Genomic DNA, 25,323 nt, shown 5'->3' with positions numbered 1-25,323 from the left:
TTTTGAGAATGGGGAAAGCACAGCTGAGGATTAGGTACTGTCATTTAAAATAATTTAGTTATCATCAGCTACAATTAATGTGAATAGTTTTTATGATCACCTTGTATGCTCAGTTTGCTTAGAATTGGCACAGGTTGCATATCACTTCAGTGTTGTAAGTTCATTCACTGCCTGTTTGCAAGGTACAGGTTTTGAACTATAAGGCTCTATGTGGGCAGGAGGTGGATATTTAAAAGTCTCATGTGTCTCAAGGTGTCCTCCTGTGTAAAGCAACAAACATGGCTTCCCCACTTGAAACTGAAAGACTGTGAAGATTTTACATTAATCCTCTGCATGGATAGCATAATAAAACCATCAACACTTAATATGTGGTTCTGGTGGGTTTTCCGGGCTGTGTGGCTGTGGTCTGGTGGATCTTGTTCCTAACGTTTCGCCTGCAATGTTCCTAATGTTTAGGAACAAGATTCACCAAACTACGGCCACACAGCCTGGAAAACCCACCAGAACCAGTTGAATCCAACCGTGAAAGCCTTCGACAATACTTAGTATGTGGTTTATAAAGATTTCACATATCTATGTAAATTTTGATATTGACAGTCACAGATAAACACATATTTGTAAAAATATATTACAGCTTCAGATACCTTCTTCTGCTTTTTTAAGTAGGTCATCAAGCAGTATTTTCTGATGCTCTTCACCATCCTCAAAACTATACAATGCCCACTTCTTCAAGAGTGTTTCTCCTTCACCACATACATCCACATCTAACATCCCTGAAAACCACTCTTCCATAAGAGAATCAATGTGATCTACAACTTGCCCCAGGAGAATGCAACCTTAAAAGGACAAGAAAAAGCTATCAGAACATAGAAGTTTTGTCTATTTTATGTATATGTTTATTAAAACACTATTATCTCCCACCTTTTATAAAACCTAATAAGGTGGCTTACACTTCGATTATATTGACAACAGTTAGATTTGGCAATAGAACAATAAATTACAAACAGATAATCTAAGCACAAATAAAAACTAAGATCTAGAAATGTGTATAAATGTAAATCCAGAACAGACCCCAAAACAGAATCTAACCTTTCCTGCAAGAAGGCACAGTAATTTTTAGGAAACTATTTGGATTATTTTCAAAAACTGCTGATTCCACTAGGGAGTATGCTTCAGGTGACCAGTTCAGATATATCCCTTGTCTCCAATACATCCTGTTAGGACGAAGAGCTCGTTCTAGAGAGGCAGAGAAAGAAAAATCCATTGGTTTCCAATGTTATTTTGTTGTGTTAAAAGAAAAATAAAATGTTCTTCTTGCTCAGATAAGCATAGCTGCTATTTTATAGTCATTTTAAAATGTACAGAACATACAGAGTAGACATCACAGGTTCCTGCCTACAATAATTTCAGCATAATTTCTAATGCATCATTTACTGAAAACAAACAATAGTGGGACACCAAAAGTGAGCACTACACATAATACCAATCACAAGTTAATTGCTTCAAATATTTAATTAGCGTGGTTTAGTGGTTAAGAGCAGGTGGTGTCTAATCTAGGGAACCGGGTTTGATTCCCCACTCCTCCATATGATTGCCAGAGTCTTATCTGCTGAACCAGATTTGCTTCTGCACTCCTACATTCCTGCTGGGTGAGCTTGGGCTGGTCACAGTTTTTTGGAACTCTCTCAGTCCCACCTACCTCACAAGGTGTCTGTTGTGGGGAGAGGAAGGGAAAGGAGTTTATAAGCCCTTTGAGTCTCTTATAGCAAAGAAAGGGGGTATAAATCCAAACTTTCTTCTCTCTTTTCCCTCCACCTTTACTTAATGAGAGTTTTGAGAAATACACTGTGATTGTAAGAAATACACTTAATTCTAAGAAGATGAGAGAAGAAAAGAGAAAATACACAGTCAAGTTTCAATTAATAAAAGAAACTAAAACAAAGACCTCAAAGAATCCAGAATCAGTGTATTCAGTATTAGATTTTGTGTATCTTTGAGCATCTGTGTTCCATATTGCAGTGGAAGAAAGAGAAAAATAATTCAAGTGAGCCAGTAAATAAAAAATAAAAGGTTTGACAACTTGAATCATTGAGATGAGTAACACAATTCAGATGGTGAAATATCAATATGTTATCACATAAATTACAAGCAACTTCCAAATTGTTATTTGTGCTGAAAAGGAGAGGAACAGTAGAAGCCAGAAATATGAAGTCAGTGAGTAAACATAAAATGAAATCAGCTAATGCATTACTACCTTAAAGTTCTTAAAATTAATAATTTAAACCTTTATCCCACCCCAGCAATAGATGAGCAATGGTTGCCTCCATGCTACAAGACACTTCTGTGGTAGAAAGTGGTGTCAAGTTACAGCTAACGTATGGTGACCCCATAGTGTTTTCAAGGCAAGAGATAGACAGAGATGGTTTTGCCATTGTCTGCCATTGTCTGCCACCATAGAACTCCACTGTGGAGTTCTATGGTTGTCTCCTATCCAAGCACTCATCAGGGCTGACCCAGCTTCCCAGATATGATAAGATAAAGGTAGCCTGGGCAAGAGTTATTTCTGCTGTTCAATTATTCCTTTTCTGCAGTCAGCTGCAAGCAAAATATAATAATGTGTACAAGGAACCACACAGCAATACTAAAAAAAACTAGCAATTCCTGTCCCCATAGCCAAGATCCCACCCAATAAATACCAGGAAGTAACAGTGGTTCTGCTTCTCCTCTGGCTCTTTTTCCTCCATGTCCACAGCTGCTTTTGCTCTTTAGTTTAATTAAGCTCCATTCACCCAGTGGTGGGATTCAAATAACGTAACAACCGGTTCTGGTGGTGGGATTCAAATCATTTAACAACTGGTTGTTTCCAAGCAATATTTTAACAACCAATTCTGCCGAAGTGGTGCGAACCTGCTGAATCCCACCACTGCATTCACCCCAGATGACTGCAGAATTCTTAATTAACCCTTAACTAGTTTGTGTTGGACAGGGATTCAATTATGACTTTTCAATTACTCATTTTTTCCTGGTATCGTAACTACAAAAGTAAAAGAATGATAAAAAAGACAAACTAAATGAACATCCACTATGGTTGCTAAGAGAAAAGTAACAATTAAACCCCCCTTGAAAGCAAAACTGCTACCACGTCTTACTCTGACTTTATTACCCTTCTCATTTCGCCTAAGTAAGCCACAGATGACACTGCACATTCTGTAATTTATTTGCACACAGCTGTGCCAGTAGCCAGAAGTAGCAAGGGAGATATTTTAGTCCTATATTAGTAGCTTAAGGGCACAAAATAAAATTGGCTAATTGCCATTTTGCTGTTCACATGGCATAAAAATAATTTAAATAGGAACTAACACAAAAATATAAGGAATCAGAAGGATGAAACAAGGTGAGTCATAGGGTCACCTTCTTTGAAGTTTCACGATGAAAGTTCTCACTGCACACTGAAAAAATGAAATTACCTCTTCCTGAAAGCATATATGGAGACACTTCAAGCAGTCTGTTGACTAGCCTGGACCAGAATCCCATTGGAAAATATGGCATTTCATACAGCCTAATGATAATTTCTGAATTTTCACAGTGAGGTAGTTCTATGACAGGCCTGTTATCTGACAAGCTGGAAGACAAAGGAAATTTGTTTTCAATCTGAGTTTACTTTTTTCAAAGTTATTCAAAATCACACAACTATTGTATAAAGATTTTTTTTAGCATTTGTGGCTGGTAGGATATGCATTTGAACAGTCAAAAACAAGTCTGCCAATAGACTCACAAAACATCAGTGTATTTAAAAAGCAGTACATTGAACCAGGCTTGAGGCTAATGAAAATTACAACCCCACAGTGATTCCTAATGTGAAACAATGAAATCAATTTTTTAAAATGCAAGTATTATGCATTCTAACTATGTTAGATACAGTTCTGATAAATGTGAGTAATTCTGTGATCCTCCATTATTTTTATCCTGAAACACCAAGGATAGCATACACTTTCCAATATTTAAATGAAAACAGGACAGTTCTTACTGTTTAGAGATGTCTGAAGCTAAAAAAAAACCCAGCAAGAGAAGCTTTAAAAAGTTGCTGGCTAATTGCCATTTTGCTGTTCACATGGCATAAAAATAATTTAAATAGGAACTAACAGATAAATATAAGCAGAGGTGGGATCCAACCAGTTCTCACCACTTCTCTAGAAGTGGTTACTAATTTTTTCTGAGTGCCGAGAAGGGGTTACTAAAGCAACCTCCCTGCCTAATAGGGACTGGAGGTGCGTGTGTGTAGCGGTGCCACTGTTTGAATCCCACCACCATCGGAACCTGTTATTAAAATTTTTGGATCCTACCACTGAATATAAGGAATCAGAAGGATGAAACAAGGTGAGTCATAGGGTCACCTTCTTTGAAGTTTCACTATGAAAGTTCTCACTGCACACTGAAAAAATGAGATTACCTCTTCCTGAAAGCATATATGGAGACACTTCAAGCAGTCTGTTGACTAGCCTGGACCAGAATCCCATTGGAAAGCTTTAAAAAGTTGCTGGCATTATAGCCAACTCTTGGGAAGCACAAAGGGCAATCAGCCTTGAATAAAACTTAAAAAACATAAGTTGACATCTACACAGTGACACATTTGGCTCACTGGAACATGTGACAATTTTTTTAAATGAATTTTTGGTAACAATTTTACTGTGGATAATTAAGAGACCAGTCAACTTTACCTGCTTGGAACCAGGAGCTGATCTTCTCCAAGTGGGAGTGCAATCTGAAACTTCTCCAGAAGCCTAAAGTATTGTGACATGTAAATCTTGGGGAATTTACTCTTCTTCAACAGGAAATTTTCTACATCGGAACGCTTGATGATTCCCTTTGGGTATTTAGGAAAGCCTTCAACTTTAATTGTCAAGATCTATGGGAAAGAAAATGAACCCCATCACTTTCTTAGCATTTTTGCCTTATAGTTCTCTCAGCATGAAAACACATATAACATTTTAAAGTATTTTTAAAAATGAAGAGAAGGATTAAAAACACATTGAATATAGATGATGCCCTTTTGAAAATAATAAAAAAGATAACATGACAGAAACATGGGATGGCCAAAAACTGACAGATGGGCTTTTCTGCATTCTCAGTTTCCTTGCTTGTAAGTTCCTGTTTCTTTGGGTGGTTTTCAGTTCTGCACATTTTGCTCCCTCTAGTGGTCAATTTGATATCAAACGAGTTTATATCTACCACATCTACCGGCAGACTTAAACAGAAGGTTTTTACACTGGCTATAAACTTGTTTTATATTGAAACAACCACTTGAAGGAGCAAAAGACATGTAAAACTGACCCCCCCACCCCCCGAAACAAGAATTTACAAGTGAGGAAACTGAGAATGTAGAAAAGTCTGATGAATAAGTATTTGATCCACTGATATGTCTGATATTAATTTAATTTATTCTTTCATATTTTTATCCCACCCTACCCCATTCCAAACCAACAGTATGGATAGGGCAGGAGTGATGGAGTTAGAAAACCATGAATTTCACTGCATATCTTCATCACTGATTACATTCATGTGATTAAAATGATTATATTCAGCTTCAAATATGTTCAGCAATACCATGTCAACTGGCAACATATAGATAGCTCAATGAAAGTGTCAATCTACTGTGAAAAAGCAGTGAAAAGGGCAATATCTATGTTAGAAATTAAGAAAGGGACTATAAACAAAATGGCCAATATTGCAATGCCTCCATATAGATCTGTGGTGCGGCCTCACTTTGAATACTGTGTATGTGGTTCTGCAGAACAGTGCCAGGAGGCAAAAGCAGAGCAAGGTTCAGCCTCTATGCTCTATTGTGGGACCTCCAGAGGAACTGTTTGAGTACTGTGGTGGATTCCGCACAGCATAATAATAACAACGGGTTACAGCCATTATTTTTTAATCCTGGTCTACTTTAGTCCATTTTTGTCCTTTGCATGGGTACCCATTTCCATGAAGGAAACAATCCATTTTCCTTCTGCCCCTTTGCATGAACCCACTATTTTTTTAACAATGCAAATGTGCAGGTGCAAACTTCCTGTTTTTTCCTGCATTCTGATTGGCTGTTCCATCACCACAGTCCCCCTTCCACCCTCTCCTGCCCTTTGCTAAAGAAATACTTCCGATTGGTGGAGAATCTACAGCAACCCTGGGAGCCCAAGCAGGACCTCCCCCTCCCATTTCTCCAGTGTAGAAAAAAGTTTCGGGCTTTGAAACCATGACACATGTGAACATGAAGAATGCAAACCCCCCCCCCCCTTAACATTGTGATATACAAAATAATAAAATCTGTCCCAAAGTGGAGCAAAGCAATACATCGCATCCACATTCAGAAGGTGTGCATCTGCCTAGCTACATGCTCTGAGCACCCAAAAATGGGGAAAAAAAGGAAACTATGGCAATTGCTTGTTTGTTGTGAATCCATGGCTGTACACATTTGGGGGAAATGGTGCTCACAGTTGCTGCCAAGGGGAGAAAATTTGCTTGGGGGACATTTCTGAAATGGCATGCTATCACACTGGTCAGCAGCTCAGCAGAAATGAAACTGACATGATGTAAGGTGGAAGAACGGGAAGCTGTATGGGAAAAATAAAGCGGTTGGGCATCCGTGTTGTTCCCTCCATGGTGGGTTCAACCTTGGATTATTTTAAAAAAACACGGCGTTTTTTGAAAAACCCAGGTTGAGCGAAATATAATGGGCCAATCCCACTTTGGGGAAGGGACCTGTGCGAAGTACTTGCCCAAACTGGGATATTTCCCTTCATCAACCTGTTATATTTCTACCATGCAGAATCCACCTGTGTAAGACAGAATGCTGGACTAGATGGGCAACGGGTCTCTTCTGGTAGGGTTATTCTTATGTTCTTATACAGATTCATTTTATATACTCATAGACCACCAACTCTTCATGCAAATCTGTGCACAAGAACAGAACTGTGTAGAAAAGACATAAACAGGCAACAAATTCCTGAGTGTTATGCAGCCAGCTATGGCAGTATGAATACACACAAAGACTTGTCGTGCTTTTTTTGTAGGGTCTCCAAATGAAAAACGGTGTGGGAAAGTCACACTTGAAGATCCGTGCAGATGTCAGAACTGTCAGTCTGCAAACCATGCTTATTGGTAGTGTGTGGATCCTGAAATGTACCTGATACATGCAATTGGCACATCGTGATTTGTGCGTATCAGTAGATTGTGGTCCCTGCAATGTTCCTAATATGCAAGATCACCCTGTTATGCGAATGTGCACTAGGAATCCCTGCACTGTCAAATTCACATGATATGGTAACTGTGTGCTCCTGATATGTGTACTTGTCTATTCCCCAGTTTTCATAAATCTAACATCTGAATGGGCCCACATATATAAGAAAATGATTTTAAAAATAAACTGCAGCAGCAACAAAATGAAACTGACCTGTGATATGATTTTACATAGCCATTTTGGGTCAACAAAGTACAAATCTCTCAGTTGAAGTGCAGGGTCTTGAAAGTGTAGAAGAACTCCTGGATGAAAAAAATGCAATTAGTCTACTAGCCCAACTTCACCTGATCTCAGAAGCAAAACGGTGTTAGCTCTGGTTAGTACTTGGATGGGAAACCACCTAAAAAGTCCAGGGTCGCTAGGAAGACAAGCTATGGCAAGGCACCTCTTAGAATGTCTCTCGCCTTGAGAGGTGCCTTAGAATGTCTCTCGCCTACTAGGTAGCCATAGGTCAGCTGTGACTTGACAATTAAAAACTCCCCAACATATATGATCCAATTAGAAAACAGTATTGCTTAGTCATCATGTAGCAGGTAGCTCAGTTTTGCAGCTTCTTGTCCAATAAAGAACAAGACTTGATGAAAAGATGTTACGAGTTGACTGGAAATGCTATAAACTAATGTATGTACTGAACTGTATTTTAGATTTAATTGTACAAGCTGGGTATATATTTGTCCTATTTTTTTCATGCTATGCCATTTCTCCAATTCTGAAATATGTTCTGAAACATGCCTACTCAGTAGCAGCCTATCATTTAAGGGAAAGATGCAAATGATAGATTTATCCAGATTTTTAATTTAAATTAATTTAAATTACTTTTTAAAAAATGACTTTTAAACTTAAAACTTTTAAACAATAACAACAACAACAAAGTGATCAATGTAGGTTCTTAATTAATGGCTTTCTAATGAGGGCCACTAGCACTTTAACGAGGTCCCAAGAAGGGGTTTAGTAAAGCACAACTGAATTTTTTCAACACTACTCTCCATGGGCAGTTTATAACATGCAGGTGAGATGAAAGTGGTTAGGAGTATTGGCTGGCATCTTAGCATACTTGAATCTTGCTCTAAACTTAGCTACAAATATGTGTAAACAAAACCCACAAATGTTATATAAAAAGGAAGGCCCCACTGCTCCCTTATCCCAATGACTCCAGGATTTATATTGTCAGCTCAGTGTAGCAGGACAGTAGTGGACCTTTGAATTAAAAACACCCTTTAATGTCATAGAGGCTCATATTATAAGATCTGAAATCCATCATCTTCTTGGGCAAGCAAAAATATTTAAATTAACCTGTTCACTCTGCCCAAATTTTGGAAGAGTTTTTAAAGAGGGAAAGATGTATAAAAGATCTTGGAGCTCACTGTGCTGTTCACAAGGAATGTTTGGGAAGAAACAGTAAATTCTTCCACACACAGTACAATACTAGGCAGAATTACACCATTCTAAGTCTGTTTACTTCAACAGATTTAGAACAGAAATATGCTTCAGATTGCACTTTACATCTTCTTACTTGTGCTGTTGTCCATTCAGCATATGCTCCCAAAGCTTATAGCCCCATATGAGTCACTTGAAGGGCCAATGGATACTCTGACTGGCCCTGGATCTGCCTGCCTTAAACTTCTAAGCTCTCTCAGTTGGTTCTAGTATATTTGCATTTGTTATCACTGCAGTGAGAACTGTCTCTTTGAAAGGCCTCCCATGGATAGATGACTTTTGTCAGCCACCCTCAGGAGGATGTGGTCACATCCTGAACTAATGGTATGTGAATATGATGCTGAGTAACAGCTGCCTTCTCAGAAAACTTGTGTGAGCTAAATAATGGAATGAAATCAGGTATCATGGACAGTGCCTACGCAAGCAATAATCTGATTCTGAAGTTACCACAACTACATAAAATCTGTTTTTGTGCATTTAGCAATTGACCTGAAAGAGTTATGGATCTTTGCTCTCCTGACAAATGAGAAGGAAGATCTTTATCTTCTGAGTGTTTATTATCTTTCTAAGATATATTACCTGATTCATAATTACCTGATTCATTCAGAAAATGGATAGCATGAGGGAGCTCATTTTCATCCAATTGTAGTTTATTTTCTTGTACCAGTTCTAATAATTGTTTCTGGTCAATCACAGGAAATTCTGTTGGAACATTAGAACGTGCCTCGAGAATCTTCTTCTCCAGTTCCAAATAGCTGTCTGGGATTAGCTGCCCAATAACTGGCTGGTCTCTCAGCTGCATAATTTTGGTCAGGCATAGAAATGCATTGTTCAGACACTGTTCTTAATAGCTGGTAGAACTACCTCACAGTTGTCCGCGTCATTTGTGATCAATATCCGCACCTACCCTGGCTGCACTTAACCATGGTTATCTTTGGTGAGATGTAATGACAAACCATAGGCAAGGAAGGAGGAGGAGCAGATTGCGCCCTTTCTTACCCCAGCCTCTTTTCTCTGGGGTACACACCCCACTATGAGTCCATAACAGTGATTAAGGGTTATGGCTCCACTCTCTTGGAGCAACTGGAGCAGGAGAAGAGTTTACCTAAAATTGATGTTTGGCTTTGGAAAACTTGGGAGTATGACATTTTTACACTCATAGTAAAAACATTTGAGGGAGAGTAAGCTTTACCTTCAAGAAATATATATCCAACAGTGGCAGCCATTTCATAAATACTGGAACAAGGTTGCAACATCAAAAACATTAAGCACAAAATGTTTCTATGTGTGAAAAGTTATTATCATAGTTCATAAGAATAATTCTGATTATATTAGTAAGCAAATAATGTGATAATTATTTATTACTTTGAATGTTGCATTTTCCTTATTTAACCTTTTGAACTTGGTTTTAAAAAGTTACATCTGCATAGATATCCAACCCCCCTGCAAGAAGATTGATACACAGAAATCCTGTGTCCAATCTAGAGTATCATCTTTGATTCAAATGTCAAATAGTACCCTAGTCTGCTCAAAAGCAGAGGGATATAGGAAGCAAGAAGAGGACAACGCAGGAGCCAGCAAGGGATACGATTTCTTCTCCTCTCTGAGCCTCTGTGAGCCGTCCTTTTATAATATATTTCTTTTTACTGATGTATCATAATGCTATGGCTGTCAGATATCCCCAGGCAACCAGCAGCGGATGAGGGGTAGGGATGGCGACTAACCAACTGTAGTGGGAGGCTGGCATTGAGGTAATGATATCATTTCTGGAAGTGACATCATCATGTCAGCAACACCAAAATATCTGGTATCTGGGAGAAAACTGTATGGTAGAAGCTGTTTGTACTGCACTCTAAATACCAGAGCATCTTCCTCAATGTCATTGACATGATGAGGTCACTTCTAGAAGTGATATCATTGATGTCGAGACCTAGGCCTCATTTTACGCCTGAAATGACCCCTGTGGGCCAGCTAGACAGTGCCAGGGGAAGGGGACCCAAAGCAGGGAATCCCCTGCCCCCAGCGGGGATCTGGTAACCCTATACAGTACAGAATCCAAAATTATGATTTCCAAGCCACTCTCACCCATTATTGTACAGGCAAAGGTTTCATTTCCTGCTCTCTAGGGATTATTTTTCTCTGAGCTTTCCTCTGTCAGAGAATGATTGTGCTCTTAGCTAAAGTGGTGATTGATGGAACCATAAAGTTTCAATACAATGGTATAATTGCTAGCAAATATGGCTAAAATAATTAAAATTGTGTGTCTGTATGACATATACTTGCACACATACTTAAAGTAACATAGCTTACTTTGAAATTTAGACACTCCTTTATGATAGTTTTTCGAAGTTTGACCATGGCATCAGACTCTTCTGTAGCATTCACAAAATGGTAATCCTGAATTACTGGAAATCCCCTCTGATTCAGCAGTTCCTTGGTAATTTTGCTGACACAAGCTTTACGCTGCTTTTCATTAGATACATCTAAATGGGTGCCAATGAGAATCACAGGGGATGATGATGCTCGGGCCTAAAAAAGACGATTAATCACAGTATGAGATTAGGACTTTCATTCACTTTTAGGTTTGTTGGGGGGTGTTTCCCCTGCTTGAGTCACTCCACTCATTTTAGAACTATTTCATATAAATTCCTTCCTCTAGAAAGAGCTGTCCCTGGCATAGGGTTACCAGCTTCAAGTTGGGACCTGGAGACCTCTTGGAATTACAAAATGATTTCCAGGCAAAAGAGCTGTTTTCCTGGAGAAAATGGCAGCTTTGGGGGGCAGATTTAGTGTTGCCAGCCTCCAGATGGTGGTTGGAGATTTCCCGATATTACAACTGATTTCCAGGCATCAGAGATCAGTTTACCTGGAGAAAATGGCTGCTTTGGAAAGTGGACTCTATGGCATTATATTCCACTGGTCCCTCTCCTTCCCTAACCCCTCCCTCTTCAGGCTTCACCCCAAAATCTCCAGGTATTTCCCAACCCATAACTGGCAGCCCTAGATGGAGTCTATGGTACTACAGCCTGCTATAGTCCTGCCCCTCCCCTTCCCAAGCCCCACCCCAAAATTTCCAGGAATTTCCCAAACACAGAGCCCAGGAGAAGTCAGTCTATTTTCCTCTTTATATTTTTAAATTGTTGGGATGACAATTCCATCCCTGCACTAACCTGCCCCAGAGGGAACAACTTCATCTAGGCAGAAGGGGGACAGGCAGCCCAACAAGAGGCTGTGGGGAAAGGAGCAGTGGTGAAGCCATGCCTAGAAGTATATCTCCAGGGAACAACCTCAGAGACTGGCAGGCCCAGCACAGGTCTCATTTGGGAGATGGGGATCAGGCAGCAAGCCAAACCTGGGAACAGGTCAGAGAAAAAGGCCAGTAGCAGCTGAGGGTTGTGCAAACAGACAGAGCAGCCTCTTGAAACCTCACTGGAGGGTGGGGCAGAAGAGAAGGCTCATCCAGGGAGGCTAGTGGTCCAGATTCCTTTCAATCACCATGGGCTTGAAGGAGTCCAGGGTCAATCTTCCCTCAGAAACAAGGCTTTATTACACCAGCCAGGGAAGGTCAGGGAGAAAGGGTCATACCAATCCCATGTCAGTCAGAAGGGGCTTGCTGGCCAGAGGGTCCAACCTTTCTCATCCCTGAATTTTGAGACCCTTCCTAAAACACGACTGACAGAAAGGAGGAGCTGGAGGGAGCGTTAGCCCTGGATCCTGCACTAGCTGAGGCCCCTGCACTGTCCTTTCTCCCTATCCCTTCCTTGTCCCTTTCACTTTCCTTTCCCTTCTTCTTCCCTCCATCTTTCTCATTTCCCTCAAGTAGTCTGGTTATAGTGACACTAGAGTGGCAACCAGGAGCTGATGTGTTTTAATCTATGTATGTGTTATAAGCTGTGCTAAGTCCACCATGGGAAAAAGGGGGCTATAAATAAAAAATCACATTTTTTAAAAGCTGGAGAAAAACATGCTTACTAGAGTTTCTCTGCATTGCTTGGACATTTTTCTATTCACAGGAAGTGAGTAGCCTTCCTTTCATATTTTCTTATGGAAGGAGCCTCCTCTGATCTGTTACAGGGACCTAGGGATGGTGTCTGTGTTCAGTGTAACCCAGTGCCTAGGATTAACTGCCAGATCCTGTTCAGTCTCTTCTCATTTTTCACTCCCTTTCTGTTGCTTGTTCCTATCTATAGGTCCTTCCCCTTGCATTCTTGCTTCCTTCCTACAGGTTCCTAAACTCAGTTTATACTCTACCTCCCTCCTAAAAACAAATCAAATAAGTGAGGCTGATGTGGCCATCCTGATGCTTGGCAATGATATCTCTGTGCTCATGCAAGTACTGCTCACAGCTCACGGTAACTCTGTGCTCATGCAAGTACTGCTCACAGCTCACGGTACTTTCAGCCAGCAAGCTGTACCACGACTGCTCAGCAGTGGCTCTCTTCTCTTCCTGGCAGCTATATGTCAGTGCAATGTCAAAATGTATTTCCTCATAGCTGCCCCTCTCCAGCAGAAGACAATACAGAGGGGAGATTCCAAAGCTCAGGAGCAGATGCTAATAGTTCCTTCCTATGCTTTTCATTGTAGTTTCTATCAATGTTCTAAAGACTATAGAAACACAGGTAGTACAAAGGTGGGATCTCCATGACAATACACAGGGTCTAAACCGTCACACTATTATACATATGCTATGCAGATGCCCTCACTAATTGATTATGCAACTTCAGTGTTACATACATATGCTAAAATAGGTGGATTCCACTTAACACATGCAAATTACACTTGCAAATTGCACCCTTAACACTTTTAAACTATGCAAATGGTTCTTTCTCCCACCCTGAACATTCCACAGGTATATATACTCCACTTGCTTTACTACCATCAGATCCTTTGAAGATGCCAGCCACAGATGCAGGCGAAACGTCAGGAGAAAATGCTACTGGAACACGGCCAGACAACCCAGAAAACCAACACAACCTAGTGATTCTGGTGGCAAAAACCTTCGACAATACATTATACATATTGTAAGAACAAATGTTAATGCCAAAGACAGACTTACAGACTCTTTACAGTATCAATTATCTTTGTTAATATGCCTGTGTGTGCATGTTTGTGCGTTACCTTGATGTTAAATAGCCATGGCTTCATAGCATCCACTTCAGCTTCACCTTTACTGAGGTCATAAACAGCAAGGTACAGAGCTCTCTGGGTCATAAAGTGAGGGTGAGCACTGTAGAATTCCTCTTGGCCTATACAACACATAATACATACATACAGTATGAATATGGTAATCGCGTATTAATTGTTAAAGGCTGTTACAGTGTTTTATGTTTTTACTAGGTTTTACTGTATAATCTGCCGCCAGCAGCATCTCTGAAGAGGCAGGACAGAAATCTTACAAATAAACAAACAGGAAGTAAGTTAGCTCACTTCTGGAACAGTGAAAGGCACACACAAAAGGTGACTGGGTGCTATCCCACTTTCCTGCTGTGTGTGGATTCTACATGCCTACTATTTTTCCAAACTAGGCATCTGATGAATATAAATGTGAAATACCTGCAAAATCCCAGACATTTAATACTACTTCTTTTTTTACTTTGGCCTTTACTTGAACTTTCCAGTCATTCACATCAATGCCCACAGTAGCCTTCTGAATTCCCAGTTCTGGTCGTTTGGTTTTCATTAGTTGATTCAAGACCATAGTTTTGCCACTGCCAGTATTCCCAACAATCATGAGTTTCATCCGGTTATAAGGGACTGCTTTCTTTAAACGCTGTTGAAGAAACCTGGAATAATTTTGGTTTTTAAAAAAGCTTCGCAATGATACTTTAGGATGTCTTTAACAGTCAAACAGAAACACATTTCTGATTTGTGAAGGGACTATAAATACAGATTTTTTTTGTGATTGTTAATACAGAAATGCTCATAAGATTAACTTAAGAGGAAAATCATCAAAAGTTTGACCAGTGTTTTTTATCTTAGTCAAAGTTGGCTGCACGCAAGGAGGCAAATGTAAAAAAGGCAGTTATAGGGGACTATCCAAAACCTATGCTGCCGCCCCCGCCCCCGAAAAAAAACAGCACTTACCTGTAACTGTTACAGCATTTACCTGTAACTGTTCATAGAGTGGTCTTCTGTGCTGGCACACATTGGGGGACTATGAATGTACAGGCCAGTCGCAGAAAATATTTTAAAAGCTTTATGGCAGACTAGGAGCACCTTCTGGTGCTTTCCTGCCAAAATAATCACAGGACCAAGCGGAGGGGTGCTACTCCCTCAGTTCTCTCCATGCCGCTGCTGGAGACCCCAAAAAACAAAAGTTCCAGAGAGTTCACAACAGGGCAGGAGGGAGGGATGTGTGCCTGCTACAGAAGACCACTCGATGAACAACAGTTACAATTAAGCGCAACCCTGTTTTTCATCTTTGTGACTCCTGAGCAGTCCCACGTTGGAAGATTAGCAAACTCACTGAGTTAAGGAGGCAGGTGTGAAGCTCTCAATGGAAGACACCATAGAGGACCACCTTCCCAATAGTTGTTTTACTATTCACCCAGAACATTCACCCAGAACTGTCTTATAACAGAGCAGGGAATTCTCTAAATGTCCCTCCTGAAATACATGAAGGAATGTGGCAAAGAAAAATAGACCTCTGTTGGAGAGAAGTGTGATATTTAAAGTGGCATTGAGCAGCCATGCACTCAGGTATTAGAGCCTGGGCATTGCCAGCAGTACAAGCTGAAAAGCAACAGCTGAAGTGTTCTTGGCTCTTATCTTTCAGTCCATGGCTTACAGCCTGTGGCCTTGAATGAGCTGGCCCAGATGGATCCCTGGGAGCTGCAGGAAATTTTCTTTTCGTTGCTAATTATCTAATTCTATTCAGAAACAGTTTAAAATGTTATAACAAAGTATTCAAATCGATACTTCCATATTTTTCTCTCTCTTCACCCCTATCCAGAGGATCATGGGGGAGGAACAGAGCCTGGAGACAATACTTGCTCCAGTGCACCCCCCCACCTTTGCCCGTCAGAGCAATTGCCCCCCTCCCCCAGCCGGGAAAGGCAGGAGAGGCACCTCTGCCCGTCAGAGCCCCCCCGGTCACGCCACGGTGCACGAGGCCTCTTCCTTGTCGGTGTGCCTGTCAGGGAGGCAGGGGCTCATAGTCCTTCCCTCCCCAGCTGGGGAAGACAGGGCTGGCTATTCCAGTGGCCGGCTCAGCTTCTCACCTCTGACCGGAGGTGAGAAGCTGAGCCAGCCACCAGGGCTGCAGGGGCTTCTAGTCCTTCCCTCCCCAGGCAGAGAAGGCAGGACTGGGGAGGCAAGACTCCTTCCACCTCTGCCCATCAGAGCCCCCCACCAGTTGCACCAGCAGGGGAGATGCCTGCTGCGGTGCACGAGGCCTCTCCTCCACCGGCACACCTGTCAGGGAGGCAAGGGCTCCCAGTCTTGTCCTCCCCAGCTGGGGAAGGTAGGACTGGGAGCCCTGGCAGCCGGCTCAGCTTTGGGCCTCCAACTGGAGCCAAGAAGCTGAGCTGGCCACTGGGGCTGCAGGGGCTCCCAGTCTTTCCCCCGCAGCTGGGGTAGGCAGGACTGGGAGCTTTGGCGGCTGGCTCAGCTTTGCGCCTCCAGCTGGAAGCGAGAAGCTGAGCAGGGCGCCGGGCACCACAGTCTACAGTCAGCTCCTAGTGACTGGGAGCTGGCTGCAGGTCGTGCGCTTGGCTCAGCACCTCGCCTCCGGCCAAAGGTGCAAACCGATTGATCACGTGGGGGGAGGCATTCGGCGCCCCCACGTGACCAAAAGGCCCATGTTACCCCATGAGTTACCCCATGTCCCTGGGGCCATATGCCACTGCCTCTATCTCAAACTAGTTATATGAACTTCCCCAAGGCATTATTTAGCAGCACATAAGCTAAACTAGAAAAAACACACTATTGTAGTATAGATTTTTAAAATATTCTTCATGCATGCACATACTCATAAACCACAGTAATGTATGGGTAACTAACCTTATAATATCCCTGGCTTTCCATCCTACATGCTTGAAATCCAAATTAAGATGTAACCCTTCTAAAGGGAGGTCCCAGATTTTGGACAACTTTCCCATTTCATCAGGGAAGGATCTTAAATCTGGATTATAACTGACATCAAGAGATGTCAAGTTACATAGAAATCCAATCTGAGGGGGGATCTAGAGAGAATGACATATATCACTATCAAAAAAGTATAATTAATTAAACATATCAAACTGAATGAAACATATCAAACTGAATAATATGCATCCTTTCTTTAATTTCAGTGTTTATTGCCTGTTTTTTGTGTTTAGATCTATATTTTGATGAAATAGCATACAGTTCCTACAAAGAATACACTATGACCGTGGTGGTGAACCTTTGGCACTCCAGATGTTATGGACTATAATTCCCATCAGTCCCTGGTGGGAATTGTAGTCCATAACATCTGGAGTGCCAAAGGTTCACCACCACTGCACTATGACTATGCTATTCCTTGAGCAAACAGTTGTAATCTGGAATAGAAACATAATTTATAAGACTTTCTTTTTTCCTCACACAGTTCCAATACACACTATAATATGGTATTTTATTTTACTCTGTTTGGCATTAAGGTGCTTTGAGACATTTGATGCTCCGCTTCCCCACAAGGCCCACACTGAAAATCCTAATTCTGGCATAATGCTTTCTTTCTATCCTCTTTAAAAGTATGTATGAATAACAACATTCCACTCTGAACTGGGCTACCGGAAAGGAGAACAGTTAAATAGGATGAGCAGCTCATGGCTCAGACCTTGCTGAAGTCTCGAGACTGTCTGAAAACCAACTTGGATCTGTGACTTGCTAAGATCAAGAAGCCTTCTATATCACTTGTCTCATAACTATGTTAGCCACTTGTCCCTTCGTGGAATTCAGGTCACCCACTTCTCCAACTCTGGACTTGGTTCTCCTACCACTACTCAGACTTCATACATTCAATCACTGACATATTAGACTTTGGCCCTGCCCACCCAATAGGTTGACAAACTCAAGTTGATGGTCAAGGTCATATTTACCTCTTTTAACTGATTGTGGGATAGGTGCAGCTTCTCAAGTCGAAACCACGAAAAAGGTTTTTCATTCAAGTCAAGAATGTCTATTTTATTACAGTTGAATAATAGCTCCCTTAAATTAGAGGATTTCCAGTGCACAGGCCCAGGCAGGCTTATGATTTTATTGTTGCTCAAATCTACTGAACGCAAACTTAAAAAAAAATATTGACCATGAATACAAGTACCATTAACTAATTAGAATTTAAATACTATATGTAAATCACAGAGGAGGCCAGAAGCCACACAGCATTCCTCATGAGGAGGAGCACAGATAGCTCAGAAATCTGTAGATCCACCCATGCTTGGAAAATGAGGCTACGGTGTGTCACCTTGCCCAGACTGTCATAGCAACAATAGCTGGAACTGCATAAAGACACCTTATTATAATTTTTATCATCATTATTATCAGCTGTATTTGCTGCTACAGCTTACTGGAAAATACTTGAATAGAAGTACAAGATTAATTTTCTATTGTTGAAGGCTTTTATGGCCGGATTCAACTGGTTGTGATGGATTTTCCGGGTTGTGTGGCCATGGTCTGGTAGATCTTGTTCCTAACGTTTCACCTGCATCTGTGGCTGGCATCTTCAGAGGTGTATCACAGAGAAAAGTCTGTTTCACGCTGTGTCTAGTGAGAAGGGAAAGTTTAGTGGGGTACATTGTTCATGTCCCAGGATGGGGAACCAATCATTAAGTGTTTGGGTGGAACTTGCTATGCAAAGGTATGGTTGAGTGCATTGTAGTACGGGTGGGGTTATCAGTCCATTTTTTAAGTACTGGTAGCCACGATTTGTTACTTTTCAGAGTCTCTTCTTTCTTGTTGAAGTTGTCTTGGTGTTTGTGAATTTCAATGACCTCCCTGTGCAGTCTGACATAGTAACCTTCTGAATTGTCCAGAATTTCAGTGTTCTCAAATAAAATGTTATGTCCAGTTTTGTTTAATGTTACATGTTCCTGCAAACTGCAGATTTTTCAGGATGGATTAAGCCACGACAGTTAATCTTTTGTGCTTCTTAATACAAAGTCTGAATGCCTTTCGTTGCCTATAGGTTCCTATGTAGATTCCTTTTTTTTCTGGCAGCTGCAGGGTATGCGATACACTCCTGCAGGTGCTGTCCCTGGGCGCCATTTCCCCCCAATATGCCTCTGGCCTCATCAGTGAAGAGTGTTGGCATGACCTTGGACTCTACCCTTTTGTTGGAGGACCAGGTCACAAGAACAGCCCAGACTGCATTTTCCCACCTTCACCAGGCTAGGCAGTTGGCCCCTACCTCTCCCAATCTGACCTCGTTGCAGTCATCCATGCGATGGTCATAGGTAAGCAAGATTACTGCAACTTGCTCTACGCTGGCCTACCTTTCTTACTGATCTGGAAATTAAAACTTATCCAAAATGCAGTTTACAGGAGCAGGCAGCAGAGACCATATAATACTGGTCCTAGAATATCTACACTGGATGCCCGTCAAGTACCAGATCATCTTTTGGGGTAGGGTGGGGTGTACATATAAAAATAAATAAATGAACCCTAGCAAAGGGTCAAAGAGGAAGCACCTTCCCTGCAATGGGCTTTAGCGGGACTGCACCGACCCCCACCTCCCTCCTGCTCCCAGAGTGACACTTACGTGTTTTTGGGTCTGCGGCTCAATGGTGGGAGAGGCTGCAGAGATGTGGGTTGGGATACGTTGAAAGATGAGGATCAGAAGCATAGCTGGGTAGGAGTGCGCCCAGGGCACACTCCGTGTTTCCCCCCCGAGGCCCCTCCCCCGTATTCATACTTTGCTTACCTATGAAATGCTCAATGAAAGGGAAATGCAGTAATAACTTACTGAGGGAGAAGAAGAATTGCTTCTGGAATACTAGAAAAACTATTCTGACATAATTTCAATGTAGTTATGTTGGATGGCAGGTCTGGTATAGTATCTAAAAATAGAAAAATAAATGGTGTCAGACAATATGAGAATTCAGAGATCAAATAGAGAATTTTTAGTTTTTCTTTCAGTTCTAACCATGTCCAGACACATTAAGATTAAATCTCACCTTCGACATGAGCCTATAGGATAGCTTTGTGTGGGACACTGCACCTCAGTTCATGATTTTTAACCTGGCAACATTAGGGTCACATTTAACAAGGCCTTTATACACAGGTGCAGATACAACAGCACTACTACACATGTAACAAAGCATTTTGCAAGCACATTTTTAAGATTAGCAGTTTTCCTTTTTAAAAATATACAGAAGTGGGGGATTTATCCTCTAGGCATTATAATAGCAACTACTGAGACTATTCAGTCATAATAAATCAGTCACCTCTGTGCCCCCCAAAACTCACTATGTGACATATAATATTAAAAAGATGCAGTCTAAAAACAGCACAACATTGCTTATAACCTTATAAATGTATTATAGTTGTGACAAACATAATTGCAAACCATAAACATAAAGAGTTTTCTCTCTACATGTATCAACTCAGTTTTCCACAACTGCTCCCCCTTCCCAATTTCTGGAAGTGTTACTCACTAAGTAAATTCATCCCAGCATTTAATATCTCTAGTTTCAAGCACTCCTTCAGAAAATTCTCAACAAGGAAATGTATATCATTTTTACTAATGTTTAAAACCTTCAGTTCTTTCAAATGTATAGATGAGGATATACTTGGAATCTTGTTACTAGATAGAAAGGGAAAAAACACGAATTAGAACACATAACCATATGACAAGTAAATAAAAATATAGTAATGGGTCACAGACAAGGGTCTGGTTGCAGTTGTCCAACACAGCATTCAACTACCTTATCCACTAATGGGAGAATCTCTCTACACTACAACTTACCCCTGCTAGGGCTGCCAGTCTCCAAGGAGGGCCTGGAGATCAGTTCCTCTGGAGATCAGTTCTCCTGGAGAAAACAGCTGATTCTGAGAATGGACTCTATGGCAGTATACCCCACTGAGATCCCCCCTCCCAGCATGGTGTAGTGGTTAAGAGCAGGTGGATCCTAATCAGGAGAACTGGGTTTGATTTCCCCACACCTCCACATGAGCGGTGAAGTCTTATCTGGAGAACTGGATTTGTTTCCTCACTCCTACATTCCTGCTGGGTGACTTTGGGCTAGTCACAGTTCTCTCAGAACTCTGTCAGTCCCAACTACCTCACAAGGTGTCTGTTGTGGGGAAAGGAAGGGAAAGGAGTTTGCAAGTCCTTTGAGTCTCCTTGCAGGAGGGAAGGGGGGTATAAATCTAAACTCTTCTTCTTCCCCAAACTTCACCCACCTTATACACCACCTCCAGTTCTCTGAGTTGGCATCTACAAGGCTGATCCTCCCTTGGTGCAGTAACATAACCAAATTTACCTGCCATGGTTCTAGTAATTCCCTGAATAACACCCGCATCATAAAGAAGAGCTGGTTTTTAAGGAGTCTAAAAGTGGCATAACATTGCCTTCCTCTCCACTCCCCACAATAGACACCTTGTGAGGTAGGTGGGGCTGAAAGAGTTCTGAGGAGCTGGCAGGCACAACTAAGGTTACTTAACAGGCTTTGCATAATGGAGCAGCAAGAAAAAACAACCCTGGATCTGAACATTAGAATTCCGCTACTCTTAACCAACTTTTCCACCACTCTATGGCTTTATTGAAGAGGGCTGTTTAAGGAAGCATAATTCAGCAGAGCATAAAGAAGTTTAGTTGGATTGCAAATACAGTACAAAAAAGCTATCTTATTTACTGGAATCCTAACCCAACATGGTTGATTCTTAAGGCATAGAGTTTCCAGAGCATAATACAAATATTATCTTGACAGTAAGGAGGGATAGGAAGGAAAGGATAAGGGATTCTTCTCACTAACTACACTTATAGAAAACTGCTGACCATAACTTCTTCACTCTTCAACCAATCATTGGACAGTATCAATGGATCTTTGCAGGGTGAGAGTGAGTTCTTCCCCCCATTTCAGATTCACAGCTCAACTGTGTGAGCTAACAAGCCCGAAAAGATGTTTTTGACAAGTAGTCACCAGTAGTCAGTGAACAGTGAACTGATTGGAAAATTCCCATTAAGATATCGATACCCTCTTGACGGAAGCGGCAACCCCTACTTTTTATTTTTCTTTTATTCGGCTCTCACTCTATAACCTGGCATGTCTCAAGCCATAATTCATCCATCTTTTCTTTTCCTCATATCAGACACTTCAGTTTATCCAAAATGTGGCATCTGGACTGCTTCAGCGGCGGTACACAGCAATCATATCATCCCAGTGCTGAAAGAGCCACTCAGGATGCCCACTTGTTTCCAAGCACAATTCAAAATGATGGGTCTTCTTACCTTTAAAATGGTTGGGGGCTTGGTACTGGAAGGACCTCCGCCTCCCATACTGTCCAGTCCTGCTATGTGTGCCTTCACCTTCACTCAGGCAACAACCAGAGAAAGGGTTTTTTCCAGTGGTGCCACATTGTCTATGCAATGTCATATCCCTTCAGGCCTGTCAGGCACCTACTGTACTTTCTTTCTTGCACCAGGCCAAAACATTTACCCAGATTTTAATTAAGGAGCTGATCTTTATAACTTTATTTTATAATCTGTTTTTAGCCACAGGAATGTGGCTATTAAGCAGCCCCATCCAAATGGTAGAGAGGCGCGATTGGCTACTGGGGCGCATTGAGGCACTGCCTCTCCCGGAAAGGCTCCAGCAGCACGGGGAAACTTGCAAATCAAAACAACCTCCTCACTGCCAAGAAGCCTCCATGTGGCTGAATAGACTTGTCCAAATTTCCTGCCACTGGCGTAATCTGGTGAATAGTTGAGAGAAAGCCGACTAATGTCAGCTCCTCCCCTGGCCATGCCCCGGCCTGCTCCCACTGCACTTCTAGTGCCATCACTAGATTTTAGGAAAGAGTTGACTAAATGACATACACACCAGTAAATAAATATAAACTATGCATGCATGACCTCTGTTCCTGATCATGAGCCTATGAACATACAGGTTGTAAGAACATGGGCATATATGCATGCTATTGTGCGTTGGGGGTTGTTAATGAAGGGAAGGGCTAGTGCTCCTGATCCCCATCTGCACACATTGACACTGTCCACAAGACTGCTGTGCACAAGACTCCAGTGGCTGACAATGGGGCATTAGCAGCTATTAGAAACTATAGATGGATGAGAAGGAGATGGAGGCAGAGGGAAAGGAGGGAAAGGAGGCAGAGGAGCTAGTTGAAAAAACTGAATGGTGTGCCCACTGAGAAATGTGTTTTCCTGATTATCTATTAAAGGAATAAAATGGCAAACACAACAACTCCTTTCTATGTAAATGTTACAGCGTTAATAAGATATTCAGGCTTATACCTCAGGAAGAAACTGAGCTCACTTTCATTAATGCTTCCTTTGCCTCTCAACATTTTAGGAAAGAGTTGACTAAATGACATACACACCAGTTCTCAATTCAGCTCAACTATTTCAAGCAACTGCATTCTACAAGCTTTATTCTTAAATCAATTGTCATTTAAGAAATTAGGACTAGCAATTATTCAGACACATCTACAATTCACATTTGCCTACAGCCAAAATTCCATTGATTATTATACTCTGGCTATATTCAGAAGCCTCCACCTTGACAAACAGACAGGAATCTGGTTAACTGTTGGGCTCACATGCCAGCACATTAAGAGCCAAAATTTACATCTAACTCTAATGTGATATCTACATAACATCTGTGATGCAGGGATGTCTCAATAATGTGAGTTTACTTCCCCAGTAACTAGTATTCTTTAATTTAATCCCATTTTAAAATGTTAGTTACTAGAAAAGAAAGCAATCCACATTCATTAAAATGCCTGCATTCAGACGTCACAACTGATTAAACCTAAAGACTTCTGCTTACAATTTCAGTGTGCCAAATAAGGAGAGTGTGTGCAATCCCATCAATTACACATTTGTGCCAGTCATGATCAAATTGGCTTGGGCCATCTAAAGTGTTTAGAAATGTTTTAAGCCGTCATCCCAGACAAATTAGGTTTCTTGCTAAAGTATAATTATCTGAACTCGCTCCATGTATATAGCAATGTATACCTGTCCTATGTCTTGTGTTGGACTTCTTAAAAATGTTTCCTTAGCATATTACAGGAGAGTAGTGGTACTGATTTCCCTTGCTAGATATGCTTAAAGAACTGAAAACCTTCCTGTCAAGATGAACAAAATCACTAGGAAAGCTACAGAGAGGAACCTGCAGGATATTCTAGAAACAACTGTGTAAGAGCCAAAAGAAGGAAAAATAAACTCTATGCATATGCATCAGGAAAACCCTATATCCACAAAGTCTCCCTTGACATGCAGTTAAGCGATGCTAGCAACTCTTGAAAAAACCCATCACACCCATCACACACTGTTCTCACCCTTCTAATATAAGGTGCTCCAGTTTTTTGGCGACATCAGCCAGAAATTCAGGAACGCATGACAACTGGTTGTAAGACAAATTCAGCAGCTTTAGAGTGGTACAGACAATCTTAGAATCTAGAACAAAGCAAGGGCCAATGTCGTTGCGTGAGATGTCAAGGTGTGCTATACAAGGCATTTTCAACAGGTATAGGGGAAAAGATGTAAAATGATTACTATGCAGGTCCAGGTAATTCAAAAGTTTCAAAGTCTGAAAGAAAAAAGATGACACAGTATTTTAGTGTATGAAACCAAATGATATAAAATATATAATATATACCGGTACATCTTGCTTGAGCTTCTGCTATGGGGGTGTCATATATTCTTGAGAATGGTGTGTGTTTTTGTTGCTGTGAAGTGATCTCTTTAACTCAGTAAGGCTCATCAATTGTTCTCAGGAAACATCTTTGATTACCTCGGGATTAAGCATCTATGGATCACTGCCTGTGCTGCCACTGCTAACAACTAGTGATACTTACACTTCTTGACCATAATCATATTCAATTTTAATCTATGAAGGATATTTATTCCCACTGTGTACCACTCAGCAGGCAAGTGCTTCAGAACTTGAACTAACTGGAAATGAACTGACCTGAACACGAAGCAGCAGTTTCACAGCGTACAATCATCTAGTAAGTAGCTAGGTAAAGAAGGCACTAGAGGACAGTGGGAACAGTCATAATTGGCTATGAAGCTGAATGGAGCTCCAGCTTTTTGGGAGGGGAAAAAGCTGAATGGACGGGAAAAGCTGAATGGAGCTCCAGCTTTCTGGGAGGGGGGAATGCCTTGTACCCACTCCCAGAGTGGACTGCTTGGAAGGCCATGGGAGAACAGGGCTAAGGCACTAGCTGGGGATAGTGGCGTAGCGCCAACTGTGTGGGGGTGTGACGCCCCGGGCAGAGCTGTGGCAGAGGCATGGCTGGGCTGTGGAGGGGGTGTGGAGGGGGTGTTTTGGGATGGGCAGCGCTGTGGCAGGAGTGCAGGGTGTGCGCGTGCCCTGGGCGCAGTTTCCCCTCGCTCTGCCTCTGAATGGAGATCATCATCTTAGTGCCTAGGTCATGGGAGCCTGAAGGCAGGTACAAAA

At 41.6% G+C, this 25,323-nt stretch overlaps 1 protein-coding gene across 1 annotated transcript in view; it reads right to left on the bottom strand.

The window, feature by feature from the left end:
* The window catches only part of LRRK2 (leucine rich repeat kinase 2), a 99,953-nt gene that overhangs the window by 29,771 nt on the left and 44,859 nt on the right, over nucleotides 1-25,323 (bottom strand). Inside the window, exons 22-35 of the mRNA XM_048501593.1 lie at nucleotides 24,200-24,450; nucleotides 20,338-20,486; nucleotides 19,647-19,740; nucleotides 17,785-17,971; nucleotides 16,727-16,908; nucleotides 14,279-14,508; nucleotides 13,844-13,971; nucleotides 11,036-11,254; nucleotides 9,320-9,521; nucleotides 7,442-7,530; nucleotides 4,719-4,906; nucleotides 3,468-3,622; nucleotides 1,090-1,236; nucleotides 645-836 (exon numbers count right to left, since the gene is read on the bottom strand). Coding sequence (XP_048357550.1) covers nucleotides 645-836; nucleotides 1,090-1,236; nucleotides 3,468-3,622; nucleotides 4,719-4,906; nucleotides 7,442-7,530; nucleotides 9,320-9,521; nucleotides 11,036-11,254; nucleotides 13,844-13,971; nucleotides 14,279-14,508; nucleotides 16,727-16,908; nucleotides 17,785-17,971; nucleotides 19,647-19,740; nucleotides 20,338-20,486; nucleotides 24,200-24,450 — 2,413 coding nt within the window. The remainder of the gene's footprint in view (nucleotides 1-644; nucleotides 837-1,089; nucleotides 1,237-3,467; nucleotides 3,623-4,718; nucleotides 4,907-7,441; nucleotides 7,531-9,319; nucleotides 9,522-11,035; nucleotides 11,255-13,843; nucleotides 13,972-14,278; nucleotides 14,509-16,726; nucleotides 16,909-17,784; nucleotides 17,972-19,646; nucleotides 19,741-20,337; nucleotides 20,487-24,199; nucleotides 24,451-25,323) is intronic.

Source organism: Sphaerodactylus townsendi, linkage group LG06 (assembly GCF_021028975.2).
Source record: "Sphaerodactylus townsendi isolate TG3544 linkage group LG06, MPM_Stown_v2.3, whole genome shotgun sequence".
In the NCBI taxonomy this organism is placed as follows: domain Eukaryota; kingdom Metazoa; phylum Chordata; class Lepidosauria; order Squamata; family Sphaerodactylidae; genus Sphaerodactylus; species Sphaerodactylus townsendi.
The sequence above is the reverse complement of the archived record's forward strand: the minus strand, read 5'-3'. Positions and strand labels throughout refer to the sequence as shown.